At 43.7% G+C, this 16,646-nt stretch overlaps 1 protein-coding gene across 1 annotated transcript in view; it reads left to right on the forward strand.

Annotated features, from left to right (window-relative positions):
- myo1g (myosin IG) overlaps window positions 1-16,646 on the forward strand; it is a 41,977-nt gene that overhangs the window by 1,605 nt on the left and 23,726 nt on the right. The window contains exons 2-12 of the mRNA XM_037693504.1: window positions 2,340-2,548; window positions 4,296-4,389; window positions 4,586-4,751; window positions 6,189-6,242; window positions 6,328-6,423; window positions 6,514-6,630; window positions 10,349-10,555; window positions 11,619-11,764; window positions 11,857-11,971; window positions 12,802-12,972; window positions 13,380-13,450. Of these exons, the coding sequence (XP_037549432.1) occupies window positions 2,340-2,548; window positions 4,296-4,389; window positions 4,586-4,751; window positions 6,189-6,242; window positions 6,328-6,423; window positions 6,514-6,630; window positions 10,349-10,555; window positions 11,619-11,764; window positions 11,857-11,971; window positions 12,802-12,972; window positions 13,380-13,450 (1,446 nt within the window). The remainder of the gene's footprint in view (window positions 1-2,339; window positions 2,549-4,295; window positions 4,390-4,585; window positions 4,752-6,188; window positions 6,243-6,327; window positions 6,424-6,513; window positions 6,631-10,348; window positions 10,556-11,618; window positions 11,765-11,856; window positions 11,972-12,801; window positions 12,973-13,379; window positions 13,451-16,646) is intronic.

Raw genomic sequence — 16,646 nt, forward strand, 5'->3', positions numbered from 1 at the left:
TTAAAGCTGCTGACATCATGTTAAAGCTGCTGACATCATGTTAAAGCCGCTGACGTCATGTTAAAGCCGCTGACATCTTGATTTGGGTTGACTCAAAAAATTACATTCAGTGAATTTAATCAAAATCTGTCCAGTGGCTTATGAGATATTTTTCTAACAGGCAGACACAGATCTCATGCTATAAATTAGCTCTCAGAGTATGAGTTCCGGAAGACTCTCAGCTACTACCACATCAAATTTAAGCTGAATATCTGTCAATCTGATGGAGTTTTAAATATTTTAGTGTTTTTTATGGTCACTTTACTGCGGCAGCCATCTTGAACTGGGTTACCTCGGTTAAATAAAACGATGCAGCTGATTCTGAAACGCCCCTCGTTTAGTGACAAACCACACCGAGTGTAACACTCACCATTACGAGTGAACTTTAAACCCTGACGCTCAACGTTCCATCCTTCCTGTTTGATTTTTGGACAGAAAGTGTTTTGATGCCGAGCTAACACATTCTGACCTTTGTTAACCAGTCGGCACAAGTTTCTGAGGTGCTGGTTAAATATTTGTGACAAACTTTAGTCTAATTACCTCAGACACAGGCTCCTGCTTCAGCTGTCAACTTCTGTTTAAACTTTAGAGGCTGAGCGTTCCTCACAGCAATGCCTGTCACCTGTCATCTTCTATATTTTTACATAAGTATGACCTCTGTGACCTATGATGACATCATCAGATTTTTACACAAGTCTTAAAAGTAGACCAAGAGAACCCAGCTAAACAAATGAGACAAAAATATTATACTTGGTCATTTATTTATTGAGGAAAATGATCCAAGATTACATTTTAGTGGTAAAAGTATGTGAACCTCTGGGATCACATTGACTGATGTTGATGTTCATGAGTCCACCAGGAGACTCTGAACAACAACGGTTCATGGCAGGTTGAAGGAGAAACCACTGCTCTCCAACAGGAACATGCTGCTCGTCTGCAGTTTGATAAAGATCACGTGGACGAGCCAGAAGACCGTTGGAAGAACGTTCTGTGGACCATGAGACGAAGAAGAACTTTGTGGTTGAAATGAAAAGAGTTCTGTTTAGAGAAAGGACAAGAGCATTCCTGCAGAAGAACCTGATCCCATCTGTGGAACATGGTGGTGGTAGTATCATGGTTTGGGTCTGTTCTGCTGCATCTGGGCCTGGACTTCTTGCCATAATTGATGGAACAATGAATTCTGAATTATATCAGAGAATTCTGAAGGAACATGTCAGAACATCTGTCCATGAGCTGAATCTAAGAGAAGGTGGGTCCTGCAGCAACACAACGATCCTCAGCACACGTGTGGTTCTACCAAAGAATGTTCAAGAAGAATGACGTTCATGTTGTGGAAGGACCGAGTCAAAGTCCTGACCTTCATCCAATCCAGATGTGGAAGGACCTGAAGCTGCAGCTCATGTGAGGAGTGGTGGCGCAGAGGTTAGAGAAGGTGGGCCTGTGATCGGAAGATCGCTGATTCAACTCCCGGTACCGACAACATCAAAAATGTGGGTGGGGTAGGTGAAGCACCCACACCTGCCTCCACCCTCATTGGCTCCACTCTGGGTCCATGAGCAAGGCCCTTAACCCCCATCTGCTCCCTAAACAGGTCTCTCTTGAAAATGAGTTCTCGTGGCTCAGTGACACTACCTGGATAAATGAAGGTAAATGAAACACCAGCATCCAGAGTTGAAGCTGTTCTGTACGGAGGAATGGATGAAAGTCCTCCAAGGAGAGCAGGACTGATCAAATGTTACCAGAAACGTTTAGTTGAAGTTAATGCAGCACAGGGCTGGTGCTGGTGGTGGTGGGGGGTGGTGTCACAGTACTGAAAGCAAAGGTTCACATACTTTTACCACTCACAAATACGTAATATTGGATCATTTTCTTCCATAAATAAATTACCAAGTATTCGTTCATTTGTTTAACTGGTTCTCTTCATCTACTTTTAGGACTTGTGTGAAAATGTGAAGCTGTTTTAGGTCATATTGAAGCAGAAATACAGAAAATTACAAAGACTTTGCAAACTTTGAAGCACCGCTGTAGCAGCCCATAAACCCCTGCAGCTTGTTCGAGAACACACGGGTCGCACAGAAACACCTTTTCAAACCACAAGTTTCATTTCCTGCTTTCAGTGAACAAACTCTTGTGTCACTTCCTGTCATCGCTGCGTGACATCAGGGCGTCAGGGGTGGTTTGACACAAAGATAAAACCCCACACTGGTCTGTGGACAGATTATTTATATTAAAAGAGTCAGAAATGTGTGAAGTTTAATCTTAAATACCTGCAGCTGAGCGAGTGTTTTCTGCTTGGGCAGGTTTGAGATGGGCCGGATCTACACCTACATCGGGGAAGTGGTCGTCTCCGTTAACCCCTACAGACAGATGGACATTTATGGCCAAGATACCATCGATGCATACAGAGGCCGGGAGCTGTACGAAAACCCTCCTCACCTGTACGCCGTGTCTGATGCTGCTTATAAGGCCATGAAGAGACGAGCTAAAGACACCTGCATAGTCATCTCAGGTGTGTCAGCTCCGTTTATCAACTGTCCAAACGCAGGTTCATCGAACACGAGCTGATCTGCATTTGATTATCTCAGTCTGACCCTGTCTGAAAAATTGGAGTCACAGAATTTTACTTATGGAAAAAAAAATAATAATCACATTTGAATAAAACATTAATCTATTAAAAGAACACGAAAATTAAGACCAGTGGCCGTCTGTATCTAATCAATCAACTTTATTTTTCAAACACATTTAAAACACCAAAGTGCTTAACAAAAAAATCAACTAATAACACTTTAGTCCAAATATAATGCAACAGATGCATGAAAATATATTTAGTCATAAACCAAACAGTAGAAATCTAGATGAAACTGAATTAAGAACACAAATGGACACCTAAAGTAGTGAGGTTTATTTAAATTAATTGTTTTAAAAGAAAACTGCACGGTGTTGCAGATTGTTTTTTATGCAGTCAGTTTTAATTTTAATAAAAAACAAGCAAACAGCTTCTCTCCCTTATTGATCAACTAGTTAGCTAATCAGCTAACAGTTACTAACTATGGTGTTAACTGTGTTACATTTTCAGGTCATGACTCGTATGTTGAAATAATATCAAATTAGCAAAGTTCGTTATGGATTATAAATAGGAGCGTTAACTTGGCTCAGTTTTAATCTATTAGCAGCGTCTACAGCTGATAATGTGCATGCTGTCAGAGCGCTAACATAGCTAACAGTAGGCTAGCTGGTGTTTACAGGGACTTCCGGTTTTCAGGAAACTCTAAAGATAAACAACAACAACAACAAAAAAGAAACTCTAAAGACCTTTTCTCTTTTCTTTTTTTATGTTGAAATTTTAATTCATTCATTCAACTTTTGTTTATACGTCCCGTTGAGCCTGGGGAACTCATTTACAAGAGAGACCTGATGTTTATTTTTTTCAATAAATAGAATAAATACATAAATAAATTTAAAAAAATAAATTAGCACTTAAAATTATTTGTAGAACAGTGACAGCAGTTCACCAGACTCGGTTGTAAACAAACACCTAGCGTTGTATTCGGCTGCATGCTAACATGCATGCTAACATATGCTAAGTTAGCTTCCATTGACGAGCGGAGTTTATTTGAACTTCCGGTTTTCAAGAAACGCCAGGTAGTGAGCATATAAAAAGTTAATTACTACCTATAGCTATGTTTAAATAAATAGTCACTTAGTAAAATAATCATGGATCACTAGTAACATAGTTTAGGCTAAATTTTAAACTGATATAACGTTTAGCTAGCAGCACCCACAGCTTTATGCTAATGTTATGAATGCTAAGTTAGCTAGTCGCGTTAAGCTAGCGGGCGTTTACTGAGACTTCCGGTCTTCAAGAAAATCAACAGTTATTGTGACAAAATGTAAAGTTATATAGGACTAAAATGCATTGAAACTATTTCATTTAACATACTCTTTAAATTGTGGTGAAAATGTAACAATTTTCTTGATTAATAAAGGCTATATTAATAAAAGTAAACCAGACTGTTTTGAATTGGCTGCTACTTCCGTTAAATAAAAATTCTGGTCTGGTTCAGATGATTCACTGGGCTGGTTAATGGTTTGGTAAAGTAACTCACAGACTAAGCAGTGAAGCATAGTTTGAAGTAGAAAACAAGGTTGAAACAGTTTATTCTGTTTGTCACATATTATATTTCATAGTGGGCGTAAATTCAGATTTACTGTATGTTTTTCTCTTTTACTCATCGGTGATTGTTTTCGTGTTTTAGGTGAAAGTGGAGCTGGAAAAACTGAAGCCAGTAAGTACATCATGCAGTATATCGCAGCCATCACGAACCCCAGCCAGAGGGCCGAGGTGGAGAGGTGAGCTCCCTTCTAGTTTAATCCAGTAACTTATTCAATAATCCTGCGTGAATTCATTCATTCAGCCGTTATTTAGACAGATAAGTCACACTGAGCCTAGAAGAGTGAAACTGGACACATGTAGGAATAACGAGGCGTCGCCATTAAACACTTCACCTCATCTCTCTTGTGTTTTTCCACCAACGTGACGACTCAGCGTGAAGAACGTGCTTCTCAAGTCCAACTGTGTGCTGGAGGCCTTCGGGAACGCCAAGACGAACCGCAACGACAACTCCAGCCGCTTCGGCAAGTACATGGACATCAACTTCAACTTCAACGGCGATCCCACCGGGGGTCACATCAACAACTACCTGCTGGAGAAGGTGAGGGGGGGACGATTACCTGCAGGCCGGGACAGAACGTCTCGTTTTTAACTGCACATAAAGTCTTTGTGATGTGATGAAGAAGAGGAAACATCTTTAACTAGACGCGAGAGCAATGAAGCTGCTAAATATGTCCACCGGATACAAAACCTGTGATTTATTGTGAAGGAGCAGAAATAAAAAGCTGCCGCCTCATCTCCTCAGAACCAGGCGGTCCAACTTTTGGATTTAGTGACAAAAAACCATTTGAAGGAGCTCATTCTTCAGGATCACAAACTTCTGCAGCTTTACCAGAAAAACTAATCTTTTAAAACATGAACGCGACGGCGACTCCTTTGACCACGTGACGTCGGACAGTCCTTGGAAAACGAGCGTCCTGCCAGTTTCAGTCAGGACGTAATGAAACTGTGATGGTCGTTACCAGGTTCTGAGGTGATTCAGATCGAACCTCAAGTGAGCAAGAACTCACAGCAGATTCCACCGAGTCGATATTAATTAATTAATTAAACAAGTCGTTGAAGCTGCGAGTAAAAAAACTGTTTCTAGTCTCACTGCCTCCACAGGATCTCAGAGGTTCAGGATCAGCTGGGAGCTGCTGATGAACTGGTCCTCGTCAGTGGGGCCAGCTCTGACCTGCAGCGTACAGGTGTGTGTTAACACAACACCAAGGTGGGAAGACAACAGCAATGATCTTAGAGAAGCAGCAGCTGCTGTTCATCAATCTGGGAAGGGTCAAAGGTCATCTGGAGTCCATCTTTCTACAGAGAGAAACATTATCCATGAGTGGAAAACAATTAAGACTGATGACAGTCTTCACAGCAGATTCACCCCGAAGGTCAGACTGTGCAGTGACTCCACAGGTCTCAGCAGGTCAAAAGTCATGGACTCTTCGCTCTAAAAACAAGATGGCAGCATGACTCAGGTTTAGAAAGTTTCATCTGCAGGAAATAAAAGATTTCAGGACCAGAAACGGACCAGAGGACAGATGTTTACCCAGAATGCACTGCAGCTGTCTGCACGGTGGTGGAGGCTGATGGTTTGGGCTCCTGTCAGTCGCTGAGTGGACCAGGAGCTCCTCTGTAGACCAAAGGGTTCAGATGTGAGTCCATCTGGACTCGGGGTTGGATTAAAATCCTTTCAGAACCCGGTGAAGACCAGACCAGATCTTTTTACTGTCAACCCCCAGAACTGAAAGAGGATCAACTTTATTTTTCTCCTGACTGCGTTTGATTCAAGCGTTACTTTAACTTTTCTTTTCCTTTGACCTCCCTGGAGCTCTGTTTGTTCACGTTTTCAAATATTTCATTCACAGTTCACTTTTTTTTTTTAACCTTTATTTAAAAAATCCTTAGAAAATTAATGTCTCTTAACGGGTCAAAGTATTGCAGCTAAACTGGTAAAAATGATGTTGATGTCACGATGCTCTTCCTGTTCAAGTCCAGGGTGGTCCAGCAGCACGAGGGGGAGAGGAACTTCCACTCCTTCTATCAGGTGAACCCAGGGCTGAGTCGCACAAATCATACTGGTTTCTGTTAAATGTGATGGTTTCTGAACGGAGGCTCTGCTGTTTGTGCAGCTGCTGCGTGGAGGAACAGATGAGATGCTGACGTCGTTCCACCTGCAGAACGATCCCGCTCGTTATTTTTACACCAGAGAAGGAGCTGCAGCCGCCGTCAGTTTATCCTCTTTTTAAATTTTTAGTTTTAAACTTCAAGTGGGATGTTTAAAAATGTAATAAAAAATGTTAAATTCTGTTTTCCAGACTTCTAACAACGATCGCTCGAACCACAAAGCAGTGATGAGTGCGCTCCATGTGATCGGCTTTTCACAAGAGGAGATCGCTTCAATCTACCAGATCCTCGCCTCCATTTTACATTTGGTAGGATTTATTTTGTGCAAAGGCTCAAATGTATGCATAACACACCACAGAAATAGGAAGGTTTCCCTGGAACAGGATGCCTAAAGTGGAGTTCTTCAGTCCATCACCTGAATGATCCACATGTTGCATCACAAGCTGTAGATTTTGTACAATTTAAAGAATAAACTTAAACACGTGACTATTTCAACTACCAAAACATCCATCCACCCATTGTCTTTACCCGCTTCTTCCTTTTTGGGTCGCGGGGCTCACTGGTGCCCATATTCAGCCATCACTGTGCGAGAGGCGGGGGACACCCTGGACAGGTCTCCAGTCCATCACAGGGACACATAGGGACAATTTAGAGTTACCAGTCAGTCTAACATGCATGTTTTTGGTCTGTGGGAGGAAACTGGAGAACCCGGAGAAAACCCACGCATGCACGGAGAGAACATGCTGAAGAAGATCAGGGCTGAAGTTTAATGCGACAGGACTGGGATCAAATTAGACTAACAAAACCAAAAAAACCAAAATGGCCTCATTTTGGTTTCTGTGGTCCGTCTTTAACTACTCTGGATTTTATCCCTAATGCATCCATACATTTCTATGCTGATGACACAGTTGTTTATTGTCGAGCTAAAACAGTTGCTAAGGCTTTCCAGCTTCTGAAATCTGCATTTAACTACATCCAGACTGATTTGTTTCACCTCAAACTTGTCCTAAATGCCGAAAAAACCAAAGGGATGCTTTTTTCAAATAGGAAGTTGGTCCCAGCAGTTCTTCCTCTGATTTTATCCTCAAATGGTGTCCCCATTGAGTTTGTTGATTCCTATAAATATTTGGGTATCTTGGTCGACTCACATCTCTCTTTTAAGCTCCATGTGGAAAACTTGGTAAAGAAACTGAAAGTTAAACTGGGTTTCTTTTTCAGAAACAGATCCTGTCTAACCCTGAATGTTAGGAAACACCTTGTATCTGTGACTTTCCTTCCCTCCATTGATTACGGTGATATTATTTACATGAACGCTCCTACAAGAACCCTGCAGATGTTGGATGCTGTCTATCATGGTGCACTAAGATTCATAACTGGCTGTGATTATCGTACCCACCACTGCACCCAGTATTCACTGGTTAACTGGTCACCATTAACTTCACGCAGACTCTCTCACTGGTACATTTTCATCTTTAAATCACTTCTTGGTCTGCTGCCTTCATACATCTCCTCCTACATGTCTCTGCGTGAGTGCAGCTACAGCGTGCGCTCTCAGGACATCATTACCTGCAGTGTTCCCTCAGTGAGGACTGAACTAGACAAAAGGGCCTTCTCTTACTCCGCTCCTGTTTCCTGGAATATCTTACAAAAAGATTTGAAGCTCTCGACCTTTGACCTCTCTAAGTGGCTTTAAGAATCTGTTGGACTCCTGGCAGGGACCAATGCAGACATGTTCCTGTTTTTAGTTTTATACATTTGTCTTGGAATCTAGCTGTTTTTTTTTTTTTTTTTTGTTTTGTTACCTTTTTCCTTTTAGCCATCCTATTTGTTAAAAAAAAAAAAAAAAAAACTAGTATGAGTTTTTATAACTGCTTATTGTTGTTGCTGTTGTCCATGGTTGTCATCTTTCTTTGTTGAAATCAGGTCTCTCTTGTAAATGAGTCCTCGAGGCTCAATGGAATTTACCTGTATAAATAAAGGTTGATTGATTTTTTAAATATAAACTGAAGCTTCCTTCTCCGTTTGCACCTTTCGTTCTCACAAACTGAGTTTTTGGTGAGAAAGTTATTTTATTAAACTGCTAACTGCGGTTGTGGAGGATCTGTGTGAGCTTTTCAGAAACCACATAACGCCTGTTATCACTCTGTGTCCTAGAAATCAACATAAAGGAGACATTTTTGACTGTTTTTCTGTCCGTTTCACTTCATCCTTCATGGGCCACTCCATCTGAAGTGGTGAAATCGGCCCTCATTGATGTAGCTGCGTGATGAAAATCACATCATTTTTGTTCTCAGAGTAGCTCCGCCCCTTCTCGACACAAGGCACAGATTTAACTTTTTCTCACACGTCAAGTGTTGTGTGATTGGTCAGAAGTTTGTGGGCGTGTTCATCAATGTGGAAATGTGTTCGGACATTCAGCTGTACGACTCTTCAAACACACTAAATTAGTGAAACAGCCAAAAACTCCTCAGTGTTCCCCTACCTTTATACAAGCAGGGCACCCCTCCCTGTCAACAGAACCGAGCGCCCTGCCTACCAAACCGAACCAACCCCTTGCCCCCCAGTCGACAACAGCCGACACTGACGTAGCTCTAAGTTAGCGGCACGCAATACAGATGCACTAGCAAAAAAGCTCAGTTTCCCTCACGCTTAGACGTCTCCTACAACACCCCCCACTCAAAAACTCTCTGTACAAACAGCACGCGACACAAACCAACACTGTCCCCCCCCCCCGACAAAAATCACAGGAGCTCATGCACACATCGTGTCTGGGACTGAGTCTCATGGATTATGAAAGCTTTTCCTTAGTTTACACATATCCCAGGAAAAATTTGATAGTCGGTCTACTTTGAGGCCAACCGGGGAAGTCAGATTCAGATAAGCCACAATTGTTGATTTTTTTTTTTCAGGCAGACTGTTTTTCTTCTTGTCAGCCTTGAGTCCTGCTGGTACTTTCAATCCCAAAATGGTCAGATTAGTGGGCATTCCACTGGTCTGTGCTTATTAGCTTCCTCCAAGATCATCTCCAACATGCAGGCGAGTCCCAGAAGCCGCAGGTGGCTTACGATTCTCACAAATCACTTCCATCTTATGGTTTAGCTCATAAATCAGCTGATTTTTAGTACTCGAAGCACGAACCAAACCTTCACACAGACTTTGCAGTTTTGCCATGGCCGAAACTGCTGCCGCCGTCTTCTTCATTAGCCGATAACATAAGAATCCGCCGATGCCAAAAAGCAGAAACCCCGCTGTCATGAATCCAAGTATATAAACGTCTTCAGCGTCCTCCTGAGACAAAGCGAAAAGACACATCAGCTCCCAAACTCCCCACGGATCCATGACGTATCCTGCAGCGTGAGTCTCAGCAGGGCGTGAGGGCTCTCCAGGACCCTGTCGCTTTGCTGAAAAGATTTTATCGATTGCGTTGACAGTCCAGCTGACCATATCCATGACAGTAGTTTTAGTTTCAGAAGATGTGTAACAGGAGCTCCGATGCACAGACAGAGAGCAAAAAAAAAAAAGCAAGAGGAGGACAGGAGAGCAGCAGGAGGAGGAAAAAGCATCTTTTTTATCTTTTTATTTACAGTGAACCCTCGCTATAACGCGGTTCACCTTTCACGTCTCGCTGCTTCACGGATTTGCATCGTGCGTTGTGTTCTGCATTCTGATTGGCTAAACAGTCTCAGTAGTTACAGTAGTTATTTGTAAAAAACGTTTATACAGTACTTTTATTTGTTAAAACAAATGCTTGGGCCTGTAAAAAGGTTTTGTTCTTTGGTTTGAATGTATTATGGAGTATTTCATTGTATAATAATAGTAAAAAAATAAAGGTTACTACTTCACAGATTTCGCCTATCACGGGTTCTTTTTGGAACATAACCCCCGTGAAAAACGAGGGTTCACTGTATATGTATATTTGTTTACCTGGAGTGGGCGGGACTTAACTCTTGTGGGTTCATGTCAGAGCCAGATTTAAAACAAATGCACAGAACTATAAATGAAAACATTTTGTTGGTAACTTCTCAGGGTAACGTGCAGTTCGAGAGCGACGGGGAGAACGTTCGGATCCTGGGGCTCGACGCCGTGAGCCACATCTCAGAGCTGACCGCCACGGACCCGGACAGCATTGCTAAGAGCCTGCTGTACCGTACGGTGGCCACGGGCGGCGGAGAGGTCATCGAAAAGGGTCACACGGAGGAGGACGCCTGCTTCGGACGGGACGCCTTTGCTAAGGTGCTGTTAGCCGAAGAGTCTGAGATTATATTCAGCCGGTCGGCTGTGTCTCCTGAGAGTCAGGAAATAGTTTCTCAAGGTAAAACCAATGCTGACTCAGCAATCTGGAAATATGGATTCAGCATTCACCCTTTAGCTGTTTAGCTGTTTTAGCTGTTCGTAAATCCAAACCTTCAGCTCATTCAGGAGATGGCTGCTGGGACTTCTAGTTTTGTAAATTTTTAAACTTAAAAATTTACTTATGTTTGCAAACATTTTTTTCTAGAAACACGTCAAGATCTCTACCATGCAGCTTTGTAGTTTTTTAGCTTCTAGCTAGCTTCTAGCTAGCTTTTTGCCACCTTTAGGTAGGCTTTTGCTACTTTACTTTTCTACCTAGTCTTTTGCTACTTTTAGGATTTGACCTTTTAGCTGATTTTTGTTTTTTTAGCTAGCATTTTGCTACTTTTCCTTAGCGTTTTGGTATTTTTAGCTTTCAGTTAGCTTTTGATACCTTTAATGGCTTTAAATAACTATTTGCATATTTTAGCAATTCTTTATTAACTTTTAGCTTGCCTTTAATACTTTTAGCTTTTAACTAACCTTTTGCTACTTTTGACTAGTTTTAGCTTTAAGCTACACCTTAGCAACTATTAGCTAAAGTTTGGTTACTTTTAATTGTAACCTAACTTTTCGTTTGATTGTTATTTATCTGTTTAAGCTATTGTGGGTTTTTTTTAGCTGTAGCTAGCATTTTATTACTTTTAGCTTTTAGCTATCCCTTTATCACCATTTGTAGCATTTTGCTACATTCAGCTTTTACCTTGTGATTTGCTACTTTTAGCTATTGTTTTGCTACCTTTGAGTTTTAGCTAACCTTCTTATTTTAGCTTTACTGCAGTTTCAGCTTCTTCAGTGAAGTTCAGCTGTCCTTCAGCTAAATCTGCATTTTAGCAGAAAATGTCTTTTTAAAGTTTTTGTCTGGTTTGTGTCTCACTCTGTCCCTCTGCTCGTCTGTCCCTCCATCCGTCCCTCCATCCTTCCCTCTGTCCGTCCCTCCGTCCGTCCCTCCGTCCGGCTGCAGGCTCTCTATGAGAGACTCTTCGGCTGGATCGTGAGCCGCATCAATGGCATCATCGAGGTGAAAAACTACAACCCAGTGCTTCATGGGAAAAACACGGTCATCGGTGTGTTGGACATCTACGGCTTCGAGATCTTCGACAACAACAGGTTGACTTCTTGTGTCAGCGCATCTTCTCATCACCTTCGTGAGGTTTTGTCAACTGTGTTGCTCAACTTTTTTCTCGTGTGTTTCGGGGCAGCTTTGAACAGTTCTGCATCAACTACTGCAACGAGAAGCTGCAGCAGCTCTTCATCGAGCTGATCCTCCAGCAGGAGCAGGACGAATACCAGAGAGAAGGCATCACCTGGCAACATGTGAGGACACTCACCTGGACGGACCGGAACACAGAGCGACACGTCAGCGTGTCTGCAGGACGGAGACCGGAGACTCATCAGCTTAGTTTACAAACACTTTAATGACATAATCCCTGGATTAACAGATTATTTTCTCCCACTGCACCGTTCAGGTGCTACGATTTATTTTCTGTGAAGGTTTAAAGATTTGTCTAATTTCTGACATTTCTCTTCAGTTCCTGACAAAAGTAGCAAAAGGCAAGCTAAAAGCTAAAAATTCAGAATGGTAGCTAAAATTAGAAATTTAAAATAAGTTTAAAAATTCAGTTAAATAGTTTGAGCATTAAATCGTGTGTTGTAGATTACTCTCAGCTACTACCACACCTAATTTTAGCTCATTATCTGTGAAAATGACTGAACTTTAGTCATTTTTGTGTTTTCTAAGGTTGGTTGGTTGTGGCGGCCATCTTGAATCAGGTTTACTCCAAAAGTTAACGAGTTGTAGACGAACGTCCGCTGAATATTTCCTGGACACTTTGTTATAATTTGAGATATTTTATTAACACACCATCAACATAACATGATCATCCTCCTCTGCCTTTCAGCCACGAGTGATAATGAATATTTTTATTTTAAATGTAGGAGTTGTGCTTTGGTGGATTGCAGCATCAGACAGAGGAGCTAGTTTATAAATAAAAACACAACTTTGGCTCTTTAGACGCATTTCGTGATCACAACCATGAAACTTCACACAAACGTTAAGTATAAGTTGTTTACATGTGAACACAGCTGTCATGAAATCATCAGACAGCTCACGCTAACATGCTAAAACACATCCTGTTCACGCGCAGATCGATTACTTCAACAACCAGATCATCGTGGACCTCGTGGAGCAGCAGCACAAAGGCATCATCTCCATCCTGGACGAAGCCTGCCTCACCGTCGGTAAAGTCACGGACACGGTGTGCCTGGACAGCATGGACACCAAGCTGGCTCAGCATCCTCACTACACCTCCCGCAAGGTGACCGCGCTCCGCTCGGCCTCCTCCTGCGGCGTTCAGCTTCACAGACGGCTCCTTCAGAGTCCGGTCTGGTCTCGCTGCTTTCTGGGAGTTTAGGACTCTGAAGGTTTAATTACTGCGAGATCTGACTCGAGTCTTTAAGATCTATTAATTTATATAATTTCTGACCTCCAAAACCCAGAATAAAAAATAAATAAATAAATAATATATATATTTGTGCCACAAACATGAAGTTTTAAGGTTTTGCCAGCAGAGGGCAGCAGAGCGCACCTGTATATTTTTATAATGGAACCTTTTTAAACCTCCCAGTTTTAAACCTGTACAGACAGGAAGTGTTTATTTAATTATTTATCTGTAAAGTAAGAATTATTTTTTATTTTCTGACGCTGTCTCCGTCTGTTTTCCAGCGCAACCCTTCGGACAAAACCATGGAGTTCCAGAAACACTTCCGCATCCGTCACTACGCTGGAGACGTCACGTGAGTCGCTCTGGTTTTCAAAACGACGGCGCTCGTGCCGGGTCAGCGGCGTGAGCCCCGTGATCCGACTGAAGGAGCTCGGTCCCTGACGTCAGCGTCTCGGAGGCAGGGACTAAGTTACTGACGGGAACATGGAGGAAACGGCAATCTGTGCTGCTTTTAGATAAAGAGCTAAAAGTTCAGGGTTAGCTGCTGCCGTGAGGGCAGGGATTACATACAGTAACTGTTTATGTGTCTGTTAGCAAAATATCTCATGGACCAGCGTATAGATTTCAATGAAACACAATGGATGTACATCTACAACCTTTGGAGGACGATTCACAGTTTATCAACATTGACAAAAATATGTATAACTCTGTCAGTTTTACACGTATTGAGCTACGGTTTGGTGGTAGTGGCTGAGAGTCATCCACAACACGTGGCCTGAGCACCAACGACACACGTGTTCAGGAAGCTGATTAATTCTGAGCAGGTTTCAGAGGCTGTTTTTCCTCTTCCTTAATGCCTTCACTGGATTTGATGGAAGCTGCAGCCAGATGAGGCCCAGCAGGCCGTAGACCCCCCAAGCTCACGTGGTCTGACCTCAATCGAGCCTGGGCAAGGACCTTAATATGACGAGGAGACGAGGAGGAGGAGGAGGAGGAGGAGGAGGAGGAGGGATGGAGCGAGCTGATAAGACAGTTTGTGGACGCAGCAGTAACACAAACAGCATCTGCTCAGTTTATTTCTACAATAAAATCATAAAAAGGATCAAAGTAGGAATAAAAACAACACTAGCTAACATCGTTAGATTATAACATATTCCAGATTAATCTGTGGAAACCCTCAGACACTCTCAGATGATTGACCAGTCCACCACTGGTTCCCACTCAGATTATTGCAAACTATATTTTACAGTCCAAAAAAGTTCAATCTGGTCCTCTGGACATTAAAAAAAAAACACAAAAAAATGTAGAAATGTTTCGTCTCTCATCCTGAGGACTTCCTCAGTCTGAGGTGCTGTATTCAGCTCAGTCTCTTAAATAGCACCTTCTCAGAGTGGATCAACCAGAACCAGCTGCTCACATGCTCAAGAAGGTCCATCAGCCTAACAATGGATCATTAGCACTCTGATGGCTGAAGACCAGGGAGGGAGCTGGAACCCTGAAGACCAGGGAGGGAGCTGGAACCCTGAAGACCAGGGAGGGAGCTGGAACCCTGAAGACCAGGGAGGGAGCTGGAGCCCTGAAGAGCAACGAGTCGTCGGGTGATAATGTTGCTGTCGGTTGTGAGGAGAGCCGACCCAGTGGTCCCAGGGCGAAGAAGGAGCATGTCTGAACAATGGCAGGAGACGGGCAAGTGGTAGGAAGACATGGAGGCAGCTGAGGAGGCACAGAGGAGGTCCACAGAGGAGAACCCAGGGGGCAGGAGGACATCAGAGCTCATACACTGGAGGCACAGAGAAATATAAAGTCTGTTAATGTTCAGTTGAGCTCACGAGTAAAAGGCCAGAACACAAGTACCATCGGCAGACATCGCTCCAGCGCTGCAGCCTTTGAAGCTCCTCCTGCTCTTCAAGCCGAAGGTCCTCAGGTTCTGCTGATTCAAGTCTCGCTGTGGCTGCAGGAGCTGTCGGGAGCACAACTCCCACAAAGACGAGAGAGAACTGAAGCTACGGAAGCTCTGATGGGACAAACGGCACAGTGCAGCGTGACAGATTAACAGAAATTATTTTTGTGGTTTGAAGTTTACCCCCGCTCCGAACATAATCCCTCCTTCGTGGTTCCACCTCCTCCTGGTCTTCGGTCCAGAGCTCTGCTGCCGGGGTTCCTATGAGCACCAACCCTCGTTACGTCTTTCACCATCGTTTTTACAGATGCTGCGTTTAAATTAGCGGTGGTAGCTGCGAGTCGTCCTCAGCGCGGACTCTGAGTTCTGATGGGTCTCTCTTATCGTGGTCCCGTCCAGGTTCGACCAAAACGGGTCAAACTTCTCAAGACGAGACTTTGTCCTGAAGGAGGCGTCTGAGAGCCGCGAGGCCAAACTGTCTAATAAACCCTCGGAGATGTGGAGCTTCTGCTCCGGCCCTGACCCGAACAGAGAAAAGCTCGAACGCTCGGCCCGTCTCGTGGGTTCAGCAGGACCGGTCTGAGCCCGTCCTCAGCTGTCTCTGCAGGCAGAGAGGACAGGACTGAGACAGATGTGTCCTTTCTGGTCCGAGAGGCTTGAAACCATCTGACCAGATCCTGCACTCTGAGACGTGATGAAGAGGAGGGGCACGAAGGTGAGGGAACGATGACTCAGGAGAACCGAGACCCGAGGAGGACGGTGACGCTGTAAGAGGAGGGAACCTTCTGGAAAAGGTTCGGCTGTAAAAAGTTGTTTGATGTTTGCTCAAAGTGCTGCGTGTGCACACTGAGCCCCTGCAGGGAGGAAAGAGGAAGAGGAGGCAGCGAAGTGGGTCAGAGCTTGAGATAATGGCAGTTTGGTGACGCGGGGGGGCAGCGGGTGGAGAGGACGAGGTATATTTAGTCGGAGTGAGGACGGGATCGGATGAGACAGGACGGAGCTGAGAGGTGACAGCTCAGCTGGAACCGGCCTGGTCCTGAAACGGGTCTGATGGGGGCCGACAGTGAGTGACAGCCGTCTGCCATCACCACCACGGCTCGATGACATCATCCGCCATGTCAGGGGCGTGTCCGTACGATGGCGGCGTGATCGCACGAACAGCCTCAGAGTCCAGAGGAAGTGAACCTGCCGCTCCCGACCCGTGAACCCGGCTGAGGCTTCTGGGTCACTGTTACCGGACTAACTATAAAACCACATTTTCACTGAAGCGGCTCAAGGCGTGGCTTGTTCCTGCTGCCGCACCTCAGACCTTCAAAATAAGAGCCTCAACCACGGAGCGCTGCAACTCCCAAAACACCTGAAGCTTCTGAAACCAGCTCAGCTGGCTGAAACTAAAACAGCCGAGAAGTCAACACTCAGGCTGATTAAAGTCTGTCCAGTGGTTCATGAGATATTTTGCTAACAGACAGGCAGGAACTCGTGGTCAGTCAGTGAGAATTAAAAGTTTGTGCAAAATGTTTGTTTTTTACCTCAAAATAACTCGGACGGTGCCTGAAGACAAACTTCAGATATTTCCAAACATTCTTCTGTCCAGCTAAACAAACAGCTAAACAACAGCTAAACAAACAGCTTAACAACAACTAAACAA

This window comes from Nematolebias whitei, chromosome 19 (assembly GCF_014905685.2).
Source record: "Nematolebias whitei isolate Nwh7 chromosome 19, NemWhi1, whole genome shotgun sequence".
NCBI classification, from domain to species: Eukaryota; Metazoa; Chordata; class Actinopteri; order Cyprinodontiformes; family Rivulidae; genus Nematolebias; species Nematolebias whitei.